We start from the raw sequence: 20,000 nt of genomic DNA, 5'->3' as shown, positions 1-20,000 counted from the left end.
AGGCATCCGGTATTCCTGGATGGTGGAAACTTGAGATTACTATCGGTCCAATGTATATATACACTGTATATATATATATATATATATATATATATAATATATATATATATATATATAATATATATATATATATATATATATATATATATATATTTTTTACTGCATATGTATATACAGTATATACTTTATATGTATATATATATGTATGTATTTATATGTATATATATATATATATATATATATATATATATATATATATATATATATATATATATATATGTATATACATATATATATGTATATATATACTTATATATATGTATATATGTATATATATATATATATATATATATATATATATATATATATACACACACACACACATACATACATACATACATACATACATATACGCAAAATAACCACAGGGGAAGTCAAATAGAATATACAGGATTAAGTTCTGACTAGTTTCGTGATACTTCGTCAGAGGGCTGAAGAAATATCACGAAACTAGTCAGGGCTTAATCCTGTATTTTCTATTTAAATTTTTCTTGGGGTTATTTTGCATCTAAGCATCACATTTTCCTTTGATTTTTTAGCATATATATATACATATATATACACACATTATATATATATATATTTATATATATACATATATATACATACATATATATATATATTTATATATATTTACATATATATTTATATATATACACGCATATATCTATATATATGTATATATATGTATATATATGTATACATATATACATATATATATACATATATGTATATATATATATATACATACATACATATATATACATATATATATATATATATATATATATATATATATATATATATATATATATATATATATATTATATATATATATGCAGAAGAACCACAGGGAAAATGAAAATACGCAATATACGATTAAGTCCTGACTAGTTTCGTGATACTTCTTCACAGGAATTAATCGTATATTTCGTATTTTCATTTTCCCTTTGGTTCTTCTGCCTCTGAGCATTACGTTTTCCTGTGATTTTTACGCATATACAGTATAATTAAAGAACAGAATATATTTGCATTAGTTTATACAAATTTTTTCATTTCTGTCTTTTCGAAGATGCCGTTGTTTGGAATCACCATCTCATTTATGTACTTTAGGGTGTATACTTACGCTTTCTGTTATTCTGATGAAACGCCATTTTCCTTGGTCGTAATTATAATAAAAATTCTGAGTATTGTTTTTTAATGGTCCGGAAATTGTTATGCTGATCAAGGTGTTACCATGACTCTTTAATTGGAAGCCGATGACAGTTTCATGTAGATCTGGGAGATCAAATGTTATTTTATTGTTTCCATTACTTTCCAAGATTCCTTCACCTGTAAAGAAAATGAGAGAAGCGTCCTTTAGAGTAATGTGTAGATCATCGTAAAATATGCAATCATAAAGTGATTAGTGTTTGTATAATTATGGTCTCACCTCTATCTCCATGTAGTTATTTAATTGATTGGTATGTGTTTGGTGGTATACACTGTTTGGTCATCTCATGTAATGCATTTAGCTCTTTTACGCCAGAAGGATTCCTCATGTTTAGTTTTCTCTGTCCTAGGCATGTACTGTGACCTCCCGAAATCGTAGGTCTAGAGCAGTGGGTCTTAAACTTTTTTGCCTCGCGCCCCCCTTCTGCATTAAGCATAGATCCCATGCCCCCCCCCCCCCCTTCCCCACCCTTGAAATTTTTGCCAAACTAGAAAGTACCGTATGTATATATGTATTGTTTTTATAAACAATATGTTGCGTTTTGTATGCTAATATACTTCATTGGTTATGCGACTATATGAATGGATGAAAGATTTTTATTTCATTGCTGTTAATTTTTTTAGGAATGCACTGTACTATATTTCAATAAAATAAAAAATTTTTCATAGAAAATGGGTAAAATAAATATATTGTGATGAAATAAAATTTTATCTTAATCTTTTTTCAAACTGTTTTAGCATTATACAGATTACAGTCATTACATTGATGGAAAATAATAGAAAAATACTAATTACTGCAAAAATAAACATAATTTTTACCCATAATAAAATCCTTCATGGATCATGACCGCATCCACAATATTTCACATCCTCCTTAGTGATTAATTTATCCATATTTATGTAGTATTATAAAACAAAAGACATCATAATTACTACCTTTTTATTTTCATTGTTACTATTTTAACTACTTTTAATATTATAGAAAAAGTGGATTATAGCCACTGGTCTTTTTGACTTAGTGCTACTCATCAGTGGGATGGGTGATACTGGCTCTTTTGAGCAACTAGTCGGGGAATATTTGGTGGTGTTTGGCTCAATGCACATCGGAGATCACTTGCCACATCAAGCTTAGTTCTTTACTTCGTTTTGATTATTACTAATGCTGAGAACGCTGCTCCACAATAATTTTTTCTTAACATCTTCACGTTTATGAGGATTCCAAATGCATATATAATTATATATATCGTAGTTATTCATGTGCATTTATATATATATATAATATATATATATATATATATATATGTATTTATATAATATATATATATATATATACATACATGTATATATCGATATATATATATATATATATATATATATATATATATACATACATATATATATATTTATATATATATATATATATATGATATATATATATATATATATATATATATATATATATATATATATATATATATATATATATATATTGTGTGTGTTGTGTAATGCCAGTCATTTCAATTTCTAAAATCTGGTCACTCTGGCCTATATGCATAATGCATATGCAAAATTTCATTACAACTCCCCTTTTCACACCTCAAATAAATGAACACCCTAGTTATAGGTATATCAAATGAAACAAATATATTATGCAGGTGAAATAATGATAACGTACAGTACATTCGCATAAGCTGGTAAGTCATACCATGATATGAACAAATTTTTATGGTTGTTCTCGTGTTACACACACATTTAGATTTTTGGATACTGCACATAACTTATCTAAAATAGTAAAACAGCTAAAAAAGTAATGAATGAACTTACAGTAAACACACACGCCCAAAAAAGAAAAAAATACTTCTAAACTAGAACCACTCTAAATACATTAAAAGTAATGTAGTAATTACCAGTACTTGAAAATAGTTGAAATATATTATGCAGGACTTGAAAGTCCTCACTACTTCGTTTGACAGACTGAGCCAGACTACTGCAACCCTTTGTTATTATAAGAGCTGGTGAAATGAGCAACAACGTGGTACGAGACGCGTTCAGTTCCTGAGGAAACATTTCTCTGACCACTCTCATCTAAGGGTTAGCCTCACGTGTCACTTTGATAACTTTTGGCATTCATTAATTGAGTTTTTGGCATGTTTTGAGATGAAAATTAAAAAAAAAAACACACACATGGAAGCAGTGATAATGTTTTTGACTATTTTGCTATTAATATTACATAAAAAAAGAAAAAATGGCACCATCTAGCAGCCCTGCTTGCGCCCCCCTTGGAAGCTCCTGGCGCCCCCCAGTTTAAGAATCACTGGTCTAGAGTTATTGGCTCAAGTCTATTCTCACAGGCGTTTTCCTCCGTTCATATTTTTTTTTTTTTGGGGGGGGGGGTTGTCTTTATTTTACATTTCATAGGAAGCTACAGTGTGTGTGTGTGTGTGTGTGTGTGTTGGCATGGGAGAGCCAAAGTGTTGTTAGTGTCATCAGTGAACCTCACGTGGTGCACTGTAGCCATTACCAAAGGTGCGAGAAAACATTATCTCATTGCTCCTCTGTTCTGGTCACGTCATCCGCTTGGGTCACTATTAAAGTATCACACTTATCTACGGTCTCAAACTGTACCTAATTTATACCATTTCACTCTAACTTTTGACTCCATAGTGCAACTATGAGTTCTTCTTCCAGTTTCACCTTTTCCTATTTGTTCTTCTCTCTTACACTGAAGAGCTCTTTCTTGGTCTCCCTTCTCTCTTGATGTGGTGATGTATAATTTAATGGTTCCATTAAGAATGAATTACTGTTTATAAATAGGTAGTAGGTTAGCCCTGGCACCAACCATCCGTTGAGATACTACCACTAGAGAGTTTTGGGGTCCTTTGACTGACCAGACAGTACTACTTTGAATCTCTCTCTGGTTATGGTTCATTTTCCCTTTTCCTACTCATACACCGAATAGTCTGGCATATTCTTAACAGATTCTCCTCTGTCCTCATACACCTGACAACACTGAGATTACCAACCAATTCTTCTTCACCCAAGGGGTTAACTACTGCACTGTAATTGTTCAGTGGCTACTTTCCTCTTGGTAAGGGTAGACGAGACCGTAGCTATAGTAAGCAACTTTTCTAGGAGAAGGATACTCCAAAATCAAACCTTTGTTCTCTAGTCTTTGGTAATGCCATGGTCTCTGTACCACGGTCTTCCACTGTCTTTGGTTAGAGTTCTCTTGCTTGAGGGCATAATCGAGCACACTTTTCTATCTGGTTTCTCTTCCTTTTGTTATATTAAAGTTTTTATAGTTAATATGGGAAATATTTATTTAGATGTTGTTGCTGTTCTTTAAAAATTTAGATTTCCTTGTTTCCTTACCTCATTGGGCTATTTTTCGTGTTGGGGCCCCTGGGCTCATAGCATCCTGCTTTTCCCACTATGGTTTTAGCTTAGCAAATAATGATAATAATTATAATTTCCAAAGGTGACATAAACATTATCTCATTGCTCCTCTTTTCCGGAAAGCGGTACATGGCTGTACTAATCACGCCATCCGCGTGGGTCACTATTGAAGTATCATGATTATATTCGGTCTCAAACTGTACCCAATTTATCCCATTTCACTCTAACTTTGGACTCCATAGTGCAACTATGAGTTCTTCCTCCAGTTTCAGCTTACGCATTTGTTCTTCTCACTTATACTGAGGAGATCTTTCTTTATTTCTTCTCTCTTGCTGTGGTGTTGTATAACTTAATGGTTCCACAAAGAATGAATTTACTGTTCATGAATGATATAACTTTATCTAGACCATTTCACAGTTTCTTTGAGGAAAGGATAAACATTATTGTCTTTAATTGCACATTTGAGAGTCTGTTTATGCGCACATAGATTACATAATTGAAGTCTTGTAATGTGACCTTGTCTGTATTTTGCATTAATTTCTGACCCTATCGATGAGTAAAAAAAAAAAAAAAATAGTTAGATCTGAAATCTAAGAAAAATCTAAATGAAACTTTAGGAGCTGTTAATTTATAACCGATAGTAACATCTCCAACGTTGCTTTTAATCACTTCCACAAGACGTTCGGTTCATACCGTTACTCAAACAGAACACAAAGATGACTTACGTTTTTCGCAGTTTCTTGAGCCAGCTGCAAGGTGGAACATTCCACAGCAGGCGAAAAACAGCACAAACATCGTTGGTTTTGGATATTTTCTTCACTGAATTCTGCACAACTGAGACTCTCTTTCGAGGTTCTTTTCACTTTTGGGGCTCAGGAAGCAACTAACGCTTACTGCCAAAGGTCACTTGATGTAGCTACATCCTGTAGAAAGAGGATATGGAAATTCTTCTCATTGGGTAATCCCAGGACTTGGCTGTATTTATCTTTCGATGCTGTGCTGAATGGCCTCCAGGCCCCAGTACTGGGCCAAATGAACTAAATTTCGTGAAAGACCATTTTTTATATTCACTCGGTATATTTTTATATTAATTTTTCTTCTTATAGTAAGAGTTGGATAACAGAATAGGGAGGGATAGGAGCGATGCACATATTGATACAAATATTTTAATGTAATTTTTACATATAGTATCTACATCTCTGAAATCCCTCTGTATTGATTCTGTATTTACGCACACGCACACACATATCTATCTATCTATCTATCTATCTATATATATATGTATATATGTATATATGTATATATATATTTATATATTTTATATATATATATATATGTATATATATATATACATACATATATGTTGCATATATATACATACATACATATATAAGTATATATATATATATATATATTATATATATATACATATATATATATATATGTATAAAATATATATATATATATATCCCTTTCTGAGTGGGGTTACCTAACCGTGGTGAAAGGGCCTGTGTATAGCAAATATCAGCAAAGCTGTACTAGTCAAGGCCACGCATACTACATCGGTTTGATGTGAGTGATTAGACAAAAGTCTCCCACCATCACCAATATGCAGTGACCAGCGGGGTTATGGAAATGGCCAAACCTCAGACAAGACTAAGGACATGTCTGAGACCTTTTTCATCCAGTAGATTAGAAACAGCTACAATTCTTGTTACTTTTGTTGTATATTTACTTTTGAGAAACTCATTAGGTCTTTGTCTTCTTCAATTGCACAACAAATTGGCTTATTGATAAAGTCTCTCAAGATTTTCTGTGATCAATCTATTCTGAAGAAGTGTTTTATTTCTTTCATTCTACCTTGTTTCGAGTATTGTTCTCCTGTCTGGTCTTCAGTTGCTCATTCACGTCTTAATTTGTTGGACAGGAACTTACTGTCTATTAAATTTCTTATTTCTGATCTAGTTATTAATCTCTGGCACCGTCGTTCAATTAGTTCGTTATGCGTGCTGCATAGGATTTTTCATAATTTTCATCATCCTTTACATTCAGATCAACTCGGACAGTTCCATCCTGTTCGTAATACTAGGCATCCAGTTCATTCTAATAGTCAGGCCTTCTCCATCATGAGGCTCAATACTACACAGTATTCTAGAAGTTCTATTCCAGCTGTGACCAAGATGTGGAATAATCTTCCTAATCGGGTAGTTGAATCAGTTGAACTTCAAAAGTTCAAACTTGCAGTAAATGTTTTTATGTTAAACAGGCTGACATAAGTCTTTTCATGGTTTATATATGAATTGTCTGTTTTGATGTTGTTACTGTTTTTGAAATATTTTATTAATTGTTTATTATATCTCATACCGTGTATTTATTTCCTAGTTTCCTTTCCTCACTGGGCTATTTTTCCCTGTTGTAGCCCTTGGGCTTATAGCATCTTGCTTTTCCAATTAGGGTTGTAGCTTAGCTAATAATAATAATAATAATAATATATATATATACACATACACATACAATACACACACAGACACATATATATATATATATATATATATATATATATATATATATATATATATATATATAGTATATATACTCTAAATATATATTGTGAAAAATTAATAGTTTTAGAAATCAACCTGTGGAATTAACTCCCCACAAAAGGTATCAAGACTCCTAACCTGGGTGATTGATCCGCTAACTCTCCCACACCAATAGGTCAGAAACCTACAATGTTGGGGCTCATCGGTCATCACATGAATCAAGTCCAGATATTTATGTAATGAATTTATCAGTACTAATGTCACCTCAGTGTAGGGAGGCCATTCCCAAATTCCCAAAAAGAAGGAAATTTTGTTTTTACCGCCACCTATTTTTAACCTAAAAGCATGATTATATGATCATAGAAAGCAAAGGAGTTTTACATTTCATAGACAAATTGACAAGTTGCCTAGGCTTGGTGTTTACTGCAAAGTCAAAATACTGTATATGGATTTGTATTTTTTTATACTTTTAGTATAAATTAAATTTTTAGACTCAAAAAGCAGGACAATTGAGCGTCCTTCTGAAGGTTAAGCAGGACACAGGACAGGTTGCTCAAAAAGAGGCCTGTCCTTTCTAAAGCAGGACGTCTGGCCACCCTACCTCAGTGTTCAGGATGTACACCTAGCACAGAATAGTACTCCCAACTGAGAGTGTTGGATAATAATTAAGCAATAATGCAAGATCGTGATAGAGATTATGGGTTAGGACATTCTGAAATTTACCTGAGGGGATAACTTTAAAATGAGTATTGTTCACTTAAGCAGCTCAGAATATGAATAGCGTTCACTTCCGTTGTATATTTTCAACCATCAGTCCAAGACTTAATCTAAAAAAATCTTTTGCACAACGTGGTTGGAACATGTGAATATTTGTATTGCCTCTGATGGAGGTGTCCTAGTGAGTTTATTCATTTGACATTAGAAATTCACCATATAATTCAAAATTCTCAAAAACATATTTGAATTAAATCAAATAAAAAGGGGTTTAGTCAAAATCAACGATTCCTTTAACCTATCTTATATCTTTATTCTCACAAATTACAGTATTGTTATAAGGTCATCAAAACCAGATTTGAAAAGTTAAGTACTGAAAGAAGGCGTTAGTCAAAACAATCTAAAACATTACGAGAACAATTAACTTACATATTTACTTGGTTATCCATTGAATGATAAGGTTAGTCAAACATTAAAAAATAAAATCTGCCAAATATGCCAAAAAGAAATAATGATAGGAAGTTTCACTAGCTTGAACCCGGTTATCCGGTGAATGAAAGAATAGTAAACATATGGACGACGATTGATTGAATCGTATCCGATGTTCTTTTAAGATTACAAAAAAATAAAAAGATATATATATAAAGCACAATGGACTTAAGATTAGAAACAAAATAATCGCCATGCACGCCAGACGCTATGACAAAATCGCCTAAATATTCAAACAATAAAGGGGAGATCTGGCTACATATTTACACCATTTTAACTGGCGTCGATTTCTGAGAACGTAACTCGGGTGTGGTTGAGCCTGGGAACTTGAAGAAGAGCTTTTAAATGTAGTGTCTTTCGTCGAGATTGCTGTGGTTGCTGCTACTGCTATGGGTCAGGGGCCTCCAGGTCACAGTTTATATTGGAGGGTCTGTCCCTGAGCCTACCGTGGATGCTGCCACTGCGACATAGCAAGGGCATCCTGGAAAGAGTTGATATTCTAGTTTGTGCTCTCGAGACTACCATGGTTGCTGCTACTGCAATGGTTCAAGAGCTTTCAGGAGACAGTTTTATATTGAAGAATCACACCTCAAGGCTGCTGTGGTTGCCCCTATATAGGTATTTGTCCTCGAGACTGCTATCGTTTCCGCTACTGTGATGGTTCAAAAGCCTTCTTAGCCCGTTGAAAGCCCAAGGTAAGTCTCAACGTGTAACTACTAACTGGCGAAGTCACTATGACTGACCTCAGACGAATTGAGCCTCGTAAGCCTAACTAGCCTCTCTGGGCCCGTCCTAATATCTGGTCTCTTCCGTTAATTACTGTTATTATCACCAGCCCTCCCTCCTCGTTTCATCATCGTTTTCCAAGGTCCTGCAATGACAGACTACCTCTTTTGTTTTGCTTTTTATTTTCTTTCTTTATTTTATTTTGTTCGAGTGAGTAAAATATATTTTTTTCTATCTTTTTCAATATTGTGAATTTCACAATAATAGATTTTTTTTTTTTTTAATTCTGTTCGTTAAAACCTTAAGTCCATTTTACGATTTAGTAAAATATAGATTTATTTTTTTATAATTTTCAATAATTTGATTCTATTTATTTTAAGTTTATAATTATTTTTCTTATTGCACTTGTCCATTTGCATATATGATACCCAAGAAACACAAATACCTTAGTTCTTTGAATGGGTAAAATAATACAGATGAATTAACTTGAACATATGAAAAAATCTTTATGGAGGTCCTTTTCTACTTTAATTTTCCTTCGTCACCATCGTCTCCTCCTACACCCATTGACGCAAAGGGCCTCGGTTAGATTTCACCAGTGGTTTATATCTTGAGCTTTTAAATCAATACTTCTGCATTCATCATCTCCTAATTCGCGCTTCATAATCCTCAGCCATGTAGACCTGGGACTTCCAACTCTTCTAGTGCCTTGTGGAGCCCAGTTGAAAGTTTGGTGAAGGAGTGCGAAGAGCATGCCCAAACCATCTCCATCTACCCCTTACCATGATCTTATCCACATATGACACTCGAGTAATCTCTCTTATAGTTTCATTTTTAATCCTGCCCTGCCATTTAACACTTTTAAGTGGTATTTATTCTGTTTCATATAAGTTACTTTAATGATAACTTATATCATCAACAACCTAAAGCTGGTGTTAACATTTTGATGTTCAAGTTATTTCCAGGGGTGATAGTGCCGTCAGTACACCCCATGCTGTGAACTGTAGGTATTGTTCAAAGGTCTTTTCGGCGTGTCCACAGCTTCTAACTACACCCACTTTTTAGGTTTCTACTATTAGCTGAATTCCAGTTTTCGTTCTTTATTATATACTAGTGTACTCGACCCGTCAATAATTACGGCTAATGATTGAGATATTAACTCACAGGCACCCCCCTCTCACCAGGGTATAACTACTCCCTCTCCTTCCTACCCGAGGGACAGGGAGAGCTGAGTGTGAACGAAAAAAAAAAAAAATTCTTTTTTCCCTCAGTTTTACCATCGTTACTGAATGGTTACCTCGGTCCCAGCCCCGTGTCATAACAAATCCAGGATTGGCGTCACTATTATCGATATATTTTAGAAGTAAAATAATAGAAGAATAGCAGAAGTTATAAATAATGGAAGAATAGTAGCAGCCGTAAAGGAAGAATAGTAGCATCCATTAGTAATGAAAGAATAGGAGCAGTCATGAATAATGGAAGAATAGTAGCAGTTATAAATAATTGTAGATTAGCAGCAGCCATGAATAATTGAAGAATAGTAGCAGTTATAAATAATCGAAGAATAGCAGCAGCCATAAATAATTGAAGAATAGTAGCAGTTATAAATATTGTATGAATAGTAGCAGTCATAAGAAATGGAAGAATAGTGGCAGTTATGAATAGTGGAAGAATAGCAGCAGGCGTGGATACCGGAAGAATAGTAGCACCCATAAATAATGGAAGAGTAGGATCAGTTATGTATAGTGGAAGAAGAGCAGCAGCCGTAAATAATAAGGTAGCAGCAGCGATAAATAAAAGAAGAATATTAACAGCCGCAAATAATGGAAGAATAGCATAAAGCCGTAAATAACAAAAGAATTGCTGCAGCCGTAAATAAAAGAAATAGAAATTATTGAATAAAATTGAATGATAACTAAACAATTAAGTAATCAAATAGGATAAAAGTTTGTCTTCAGCGGGGCGAAATTAACTTCCTCCATCTCCGATCACTGACTCGCAATTTCATCATCCTCATCAGCTATTAGCAGCCATTGACAGGCACATCCACACACACAAAAACATTGCCAAAAATCATAATCGTAATCAACTATTCTAAATAAAGTCGAAATTCCCCTCAGCTTTTAGTGAAGTGTACCGGAATTAATGAAGCCAACTGTACATACACTCTCAACTGTATCTATACTCATTTTTTTTTAATGAGGCGCATTTGCACCGACTCGCAGCGGTGCCCTTTTAGCTCGGAAAAGTTTCCTGATTGCTGATTGGTTAGAATTATCTTGTCCAACCAGTCAGCGATCAGGAAACTTTTCCGAGCTAAAAGGGCACCGCTGTGATTCGGTGCAAATTGTCTAACCAATCATCGATCAGAAAACTTTAACGAGCTAAAAGGGCACCGCTACGAGTCGGTGCAAATCTGCCTCACTAGAAAGAATTGACTATAGTTGCTTTATTTCTTGTCCTTGATTGGGTGAAGAGGATGACGTTCACGCGGCAACTTTAATCCTGTAAAGAAATGAGTTTTTAATTTACTTTTTGATTATAATTTTAGTTTTTTAATTAAATAAGAATTGTAATTTTGATGCTTTTGTTGCCTTGATCATTACTTGAGAGAGAAGATCAGGGCAATACTTTTTAAAGTCAGTAGGGGTCCAATGCCTACAGTGCACCTCAATCACTGCACTGTAAGCTTTATTAAAAGAGCTCTGCAGTGTTTCTTAGCCCTTAGCTACACCCACTTTTTAGCTTTCAGTGCACCTGACATAGTGCACTTTGGGCATTACTGAAGGTTCTTTAAAACGTTCCTTTCACCCCTAGCTGCACCCACTTTTTAGCTTTCTAATTTACCACTTTTGCCGCTTCATGATCCATCTTTTTTCTAACTTTATTTACCTCTTATTTTATTGTGCAACTGTATACAGTTAAAAAAAAAACATGTAATTTGAATAGGAAATTCTCCGTAAAAATATACTGTTCTCACCTGTATTTCAGTGAAATACAGGCGACCGTAATTATACCATACTTTACTATCATATTTTACGGGTTGGTGACCGTAATATCACGCTTTTATCTCAATATATCTGTTTTTAAAACAGTAAAAATCCTAGAATAAATGTTGCCAGAAATTCACATTTTTTTTATTCGAATTTCTAACAGTGTCGAGTTTTCCTCCATCGGCACCTCATCCATAATTCACCTCCCCGGCCCCAACAACCCGTCACATGGCCCAGAATCTATTAAACTATGAATTATAAGATTAATGAAGAGGAAGTAGAATTTGCTTGGAATGAAAGATGGACGTTAAAGGGTTAAAAATACCGTATTGGAAAGTGTAGAAATTGGGCGGATTAACAGTTCTACTTTGGAGTGATCTTCCTAATCAGTTTAAAGGTATAAAGGCCACTCATGAATGGCAGAGGCAAGGCACAGTGACATTGCCCTATCGAGAAGGACAATGTCCAATAGACAGTGACATTGCCCTATCGAGAAGGACAATGGCCAAGAGACAGTGACATTGCCCTATCGAGAAGGACAATACCCAATAGACAGTGACATTGCCCTATAGAGAAGGACAATGCCCAAGAGAAAGTGACATTGCCCTGTCGAGAAGGACAATGCCCAATAGACAGTGACATTGCCCTATAGAGAAGGACAATGCCCAAGAGACAGTGACATTGCCCTATCGAGAAGGACAATGCCCAATAGACAGTGACATTGCCCTATAGAGAAGGACAATGGCCAAGAGACAGTGACATTGCCCTATCGAGAAGGACAATGCCCAAGAGACAGTGACATTGCCCTGTCGAGAAGGACAATGCCCAATAGACAGTGACATTGCCCTGTCGAGAAGGACAATGCCCAATAGACAGTGACATTGCCCTATCGAGAAGGACAATGCCCAATAGACAGTGACATTGCCCTATAGAGAAGGACAATGCCCAAGAGACAGTGACATTGCCCTATCGAGAAGGACAATGCCCAATAGACAGTGACATTGCCCTATAGAGAAGGACAATGCCCAAGAGAAAGTGACATTGCCCTGTCGAGAAGGACAATGGCCAAGAGACAGTGACATTGCCCTATCGAGAAGGACAATGCCCAAGAGACAGTGACATTGCCCTATAGAGAAGGACAATGCCCAAGAGAAAGTGACATTGCCCTATCGAGAAGGACAATGGCCAAGAGACAGTGACATTGCCCTATCGAGAAGGACAATGCCCAATAGACAGTGACATTGCCCTATAGAGAAGGACAATGCCCAAGAGAAAGTGACATTGCCCTGTCGAGAAGGACAATGCCCAAGAGACAGTGACATTGCCCTATAGAGAAGGACAATGCCCAAGAGACAGTGACATTGCCCTGTCGAGAAGGACAATGCCCAATAGACAGTGACATTGCCCTATAGAGAAGGACAATGCCCAAGAGACAGTGACATTGCCCTATCGAGAAGGACAATGCCCAAGAGACAGTGACATTGCCCTATCGAGAAGGACAATGCCCAATAGACAGTGACATTGCCCTGTCGAGAAGGACAATGCCCAATAGACAGTGACATTGCCCTGTCGAGAAGGACAATGCCCAATAGACAGTGACATTGCCCTATAGAGAAGGACAATGCCCAAGAGACAGTGACATTGCCCTATCGAGAAGGACAATGCCCAATAGACAGTGACATTGCCCTATAGAGAAGGACAATGCCCGAGAGACAGTGACATTGCCCTATCGAGAAGGACAATGCCCAAGAGACAGTGACATTGCCCTATCGAGAAGGACAATTCCCAAGAGACAGTGACATTGCCCTATCGAGAAGGACAATGGCCAAGAGACAGTGACATTGCCCTATCGAGAAGGACAATGCCCAAGAGACAGTGACATTGCCCTATAGAGAAGGACAATGCCCAAGAGACAGTGACATTGCCCTATCGAGAAGGACAATGCCCAAGAGACAGTGACATTGCCCTATAGAGAAGGACAATGCCCAAGAGACAGTGACATTGCCCTGTCGAGAAGGACAATGCCCAAGAGACAGTGACATTGCCCTATAGAGAAGGACAATGCCCAAGAGACAGTGACATTGCCCTGTCGAGAAGGACAATGCCCAAGAGACAGTGACATTGCCCTATCGAGAAGGACAATGCCCAATAGACAGTGACATTGCCCTGTCGAGAAGGACAATGCCCAAGAGACAGTGACATTGCCCTATCGAGAAGGACAATGCCCAAGAGACAGTGACATTGCCCTATCGAGAAGGACAATGCCCAATAGACAGTGACATTGCCCTATAGAGAAGGACAATGCCCAAGAGACAGTGACATTGCCCTATCGAGAAGGACAATGCCCAATAGACAGTGACATTGCCCTGTCGAGAAGGACAATGCCCAAGAGACAGTGACATTGCCCTATAGAGAAGGACAATGCCCAAGAGACAGTGACATTGCCCTGTCGAGAAGGACAATGCCCAAGAGACAGTGACATTGCCCTGTCGAGAAGGACAATGTCCAAGAGACAGTGACATTGCCCTGTCGAGAAGGACAATGCCCAAGAGACAGTGACATTGCCCTATAGAGAAGGACAATGCCCAAGAGACAGTGACATTGCCCTGTCGAGAAGGACAATGCCCAAGAGACAGTGACATTGCCCTATAGAGAAGGACAATGCCCAAGAGACAGTGACATTGCCCTGTCGAGAAGGACAATGCCCAAGAGACAGTGACATTGCCCTGTCGAGAAGGACAATGCCCAAGAGACAGTGACATTGCCCTATAGAGAAGGACAATGCCCAAGAGACAGTGACATTGCCCTGTCGAGAAGGACAATGCCCAAGAGACAGTGACATTGCCCTGTCGAGAAGGACAATGCCCAAGAGACAGTGACATTGCCCTGTCGAGAAGGACAATGCCCAAGAGACAGTGACATTGCCCTGTCGAGAAGGACAATGCCCAAGAGACAGTGACATTGCCCTATAGAGAAGGACAATGCCCAAGAGACAGTGACATTGCCCTGTCGAGAAGGACAATGCCCAAGAGACAGTGACATTGCCCTGTCGAGAAGGACAATGCCCAAGAGACAGTGACATTGCCCTGTCGAGAAGGACAATGCCCAAGAGACAGTGACATTGCCCTATCGAGAAGGACAATGCCCAAGAGACAGTGACATTGCCCTATAGAGAAGGACAATGGCCAAGAGACAGTGACATTGCCCTGTCGAGAAGGACAATGCCCAAGAGACAGTGACATTGCCCTATCGAGAAGGACAATTCCCAAGAGACAGTGACATTGCCCTGTCGAGAAGGACAATGCCCAAGACACGGTGACATTGCCCTATCGAGAAGGACAATTCCCAAGAGACAGTGACATTGCCCTGTCGAGAAGGACAATGCCCAATAGACAGTGACATTGCCCTATCGAGAAGGACAATGCCCAAGAGACAGTGACATTGCCCTATCGAGAAGGACAATGCCCAATAGACAGTGACATTGCCCTATCGAGAAGGACAATGCCCAAGAGACAGTGACATTGCCCTATCGAGAAGGACAATGCCCAAGAGACAGTGACATTGCCCTATCGAGAAGGACAATGCCCAAGAGACAGTGACATTGCCCTATCGAGCAGGACAATGCCCTAGAGACTGACCATATATGCCTATGATCAGCGCCCAAGCCTGCTCTCCACCCAAGCTAGGACCAAGGAGGGCCATGCAATGGCTGCTGATGGCGCAGCAGATAGATCTATATTGTTCCCCAACCGCCTCCCGCTTCTTAGCTCACAAGGATGGCGAGGTTGCAGCGACCAAAGAAAGTAATCTAACGAGTTTGAACGGGACTCGAACCCCAGCCTGGCTTTCACCGATTAAGGACTTTACAACATCGGTGGAACTTCAAAAGTTCCAACTTGGAGCAAATGTTTATTTTTGTTGAACAGACTGACATAAGTCTTTTTATAGTTTATATGTGAAAGGTCTATTTTAATGTTTTTGCTGTTCTTGAAATATGTTATTTTAAAGGTTCGTTCCCTCTCTTGTAGTTTATTTAGTTCCTTATTTCCTTTCCTCACTGGGGCATTTAGTTTCCCTTTTGGAGCCCCTGGGGTTATAGCATCCTGCTATTCCAACTAGGGTTGTAGCTTAGCTAATAATAATAATAATAATAATAATAATAATAATAATAATAATAACAAAAAAAATGATAATGATAATGATTACAATGACGATGACAATGATAATGATAATGTGGTCTCCTACTGCAAGACTGCATGCGCCACTGTGGTCAAAATAATATCCTGAACCAAAAAACTGTCTTAAGTGTTGCTTACCAAAGACAGGAAGCGAAGCCCAGCTATTTGATCTGAGGAATTTCGTCACGTCCGATGAGTAACCCTAATTTGGAGGAAAGCTTTTTGCATTACCAAATTTGGTATCAATGTGACACTGTTGTTTATGCATATTTAGGAACCGGTATTAATGTACTGAGATAAATCATTGCTTTAACTTGAACCTTTCTGAGGTTTGATTTATACTGTTCTAGTCTTTTATTATTATTATTATTATTATTATTATTATTATTATTACCAGCTAAGCTACAACCCTAATTGGAAAACCAAGATGCCATAAGCCCAAGGGCTCCAACAGGGGAAAAATAGCCCAGTGAGGAAAGGAAATAAGGAAATAAATAACCGATATAAGAAGTAATGAAAATTAAAATAAAATATTTTAAAAACATTAACAACATTAAACCATATATTTGACATATTAACTATAAAAGGGTATGCCTGTTCAACATAAAATCATTTGCTGTGAGTTTGAACTTTTGAAGTTTAAAATTTAAAGGTCGTTCATGAATGGCAGAGGCAAGGGACAGTGACATTGCCCTAGCAAGGAGGACAATGCTCTAGAGACTGAGCATATATACATATAATCAGCGCCCAAGCCATCTCTCCATTCAAGCTAGGGCCAAGGAGTGCCAGGCAATAACTAGTGATGACTCAGCAGATAGACCTATAGGCTCCCCCAAACCCCATATCCATAGCTCACAAGGATGGTGAGCTTGCAGTGGTCAAAGGAACTAGCGAGTTTGAGCGGGACTCGAACCCCATTCTGGCGTTCACCAGTCAGAGAAGTTACCACATTGTTTGTATATTTCTTTATTGATTTACCTTTTATATTTCCTTGGTGCTTCAACTGCGGGTTTAATGGTGTGGTGAGGAAGGATAGGGATAAGGTGGGAGGGGGGAGGAAGAGGATGCAAGGAATGGAAATAGATAAAAAAAAACACCCTGTAATACAATTGGATTAATAAAGTCGAAAGAAGAAGAAGAAATGCGACAGAAGATAGATATATAGACTCAGAAATTAACCCCAGAATGCAATGTGCTTGGATTAATTGAATAGCCACCAGGAATGTGGCAAGAAAGTCAATGGGCATGTTGAAGAAAGTTCTATAAAAGTTTAGTTGGATCATCAGTAGTTTATGGGCCCAATACATAATGATAAGATAAGAAATAATTATATTTGAAGAACAGTTAAAAGTAGTGATAGTATCAAGGAAGAAAACTACACTGATATGGTCATTTTATACAAAGAGAAGAACACGAAGTGTAAGGCCAAAATTCAAAGGGAAAGATAACATTACAAATGGCATGTGTGAGTATAAGAGCGAAGTATGCAGGGCAAACCAAGATGGAGAAGGTTGATAGGAAGCAGCTCAAGATAAAGATGAAGAAGAAGTGGAGCGTTATTCTCATATTCAGAGAAACTAGACCTTTGTCTCTCTTTTACAGATTGAATCTCATGCCATATATATGACTAGTAGTGCTAGTCTCACCTCATCTCTGGATCTTTTCCCTCTTGCCACTAGATGTCTTATCACTCTTTGTATGGGTCTGTTTTGGTAACTATTCCAATGAGATCAAGCTAGGATCTCTTCCTGTCATATGACATTGTAACGGCAATGAGACCTCTAGTTTTCTCATTTACTCTATGGAAATAGATCCTAACGAGTGAATGGAGCTTGCAGAGGATAGGGCTCTCTGGAGACGAACGGTAAAAGCGGCAGTGGATCAGCCTGGTCCCAGGTCCCTGGAGTAAGTAAGAGGAAGCAACTTTATTGAAATTGGCAATCCTTGAGGGTATTTTGCTTCAATTACTGCCAGGCCTTTGAGGCTTGGACCTGACTCCTGTGAGGTATCATTGAAGGTTTAGCTTCACGCTTCATGGCTCCTTCCCACTTTTCTTGTTTTCTTTTGGTTCTGGTTAGAAAGGGGCATTTGATTGCTTATAACCTTTGTATTCGAACCTACATCTTAGAGGATTTGAATGATTTGGTGGTGCTGAAATCTCTACTTAGTGTTACTAGTTTTCTTCCATGAATTTTATTTTATAGATTAATCTATTTATGCAACCAAGTGGTCTGAAGCGTTAACCATGCATTCTATAAGCTACTTCTGACACAAGACTTGAAAACATTTTTTGGCAAATTTTACTTATCTTGGTAAACCTTGAGGACAAATAGCCAGATTCTACAGAATGGCAGGAGTGGTGTACTTCTGGTGTCATTCTTAAAAATATTGAATATGTAGAATAAGGACAGATTTAACCTTGGCTTTTCTCTTTTAACGCTAGCTCAGGGTGATGAGGAGTGGTGTTTTAACCCATGGGATGGTCCCTAGGCTTCGAGCTTCTTTGGGCCCCATGACATCCCCCAATGGGCCCCAACCCACAAATTTCCCGTTCTCCTTTCGTACAATTTATCGTAATAATATTACAAATGAAGTAAATAATGCATAGTTTTAACATCTACTGTAACACTCAAAGGAAACAGTTTCAGCAAGAGCAGGGGCCATAGGTTTCAACCTAGTAAGCCTTGGGGATATGCGGCACTAGGTTGTAGGTTGGCCCGTTTAGATACTACCGCTAGAGTGTTATTTGATCCTTTGACTGGCCAGACAGTACTACATTGGATTCTTCTTTCTGGTTACAGCTTATTTTCCTTTGCCTATACATACACTAGTAGTCTGGCCTGTGCTTTACACATTCTTCTCTGTCCTCATGCACCTGACAACACAGAACACCAAACAATTCTTCTTCGCTCAAGGGGTTAACTACTGCAATGTAATTGTTCAGTGGCTACTTTCCTCTTGGTAAGGATAGGAGAGACTCATTTGCAATTGTAAACAACTCTTCGAGGTGAACTCTCCAAAATTAGACCATTGTTTTCTAGTCTTGGGTAATGCCATAGCCTCTGTACCATGGTCTTCTACTGTCTTGGGATAGAGTTCTCTTGCTTGAGGGTACTCTAGGTCACAATATTCTATCTTGTTTCTCTTCCTCCTGTTTTTTAAAGTTTTTTATAGTTTATGTATGAAATATCCAATTTAGTGTTGTTACTTTACCTGGAATATTTTTTATTTGATTACTCATTGTTTCTTCCTTGTTTCCTTTCCCCACTGGGCTATTTTTCCCCTTTGGAGCCCCTAGGCTTATAGAATTCTGCTTTTCCAACTAGGGTTGTAGCTTGGCTTGTAATAATAATGATAATAATGGTGTCAAGGCCATTCCATCTCGATTGTGTATTGGACATACATCCATGACCCATGATTTTATTTTGAACGAAGCGGTTCACCTGAGTGTGCTCAAGGAGAAAATAGCGTTGGAAGACAAGGGCATTTTTGCCATTTGTAGTGATGCAATAAGTGTCCTACAAGCTTTAGAAGTTTTCAATTCCAATAATCCTTTAGTTTCTTGGTAAGAAAGGTATAACAGTTTGATTTTGCTGGGTTCCGTCACACGTAGATGTGTCTGGTAAGAAGGCAGGCTCACTGGCAAAGAATTTTGCAGCTGAGTTGCTACTAAGAGGATATCCCATTCC

The 20,000-nt window shown here is 37.3% G+C and overlaps 1 protein-coding gene and 1 long non-coding RNA gene across 2 annotated transcripts in view; one reads left to right on the top strand and one right to left on the bottom strand.

The window, feature by feature from the left end:
- Positions 1–5,536, bottom strand: part of LOC137622765 (uncharacterized) — an 8,200-nt gene extending 2,664 nt beyond the window's left edge. Inside the window, exons 1-3 of the mRNA XM_068353355.1 lie at positions 5,394–5,536; positions 1,187–1,392; positions 1–15 (exon numbers count right to left, since the gene is read on the bottom strand). The exon at positions 1–15 is cut by the window's left edge and continues 115 nt beyond it. Coding sequence (XP_068209456.1) covers positions 1–15; positions 1,187–1,392; positions 5,394–5,463 — 291 coding nt within the window. The 5' untranslated portion in view covers positions 5,464–5,536. The remainder of the gene's footprint in view (positions 16–1,186; positions 1,393–5,393) is intronic.
- Positions 1–20,000, top strand: part of LOC137629291 (uncharacterized) — a 122,676-nt gene that overhangs the window by 42,168 nt on the left and 60,508 nt on the right. The gene's annotated exons all lie outside the window — the stretch shown is intronic.

The sequence above is a fragment of the Palaemon carinicauda genome, chromosome 2 (genome assembly GCF_036898095.1).
Source record: "Palaemon carinicauda isolate YSFRI2023 chromosome 2, ASM3689809v2, whole genome shotgun sequence".
Lineage (NCBI taxonomy): Eukaryota > Metazoa > Arthropoda > Malacostraca > Decapoda > Palaemonidae > Palaemon > Palaemon carinicauda.
The sequence above is the reverse complement of the archived record's forward strand: the minus strand, read 5'-3'. Positions and strand labels throughout refer to the sequence as shown.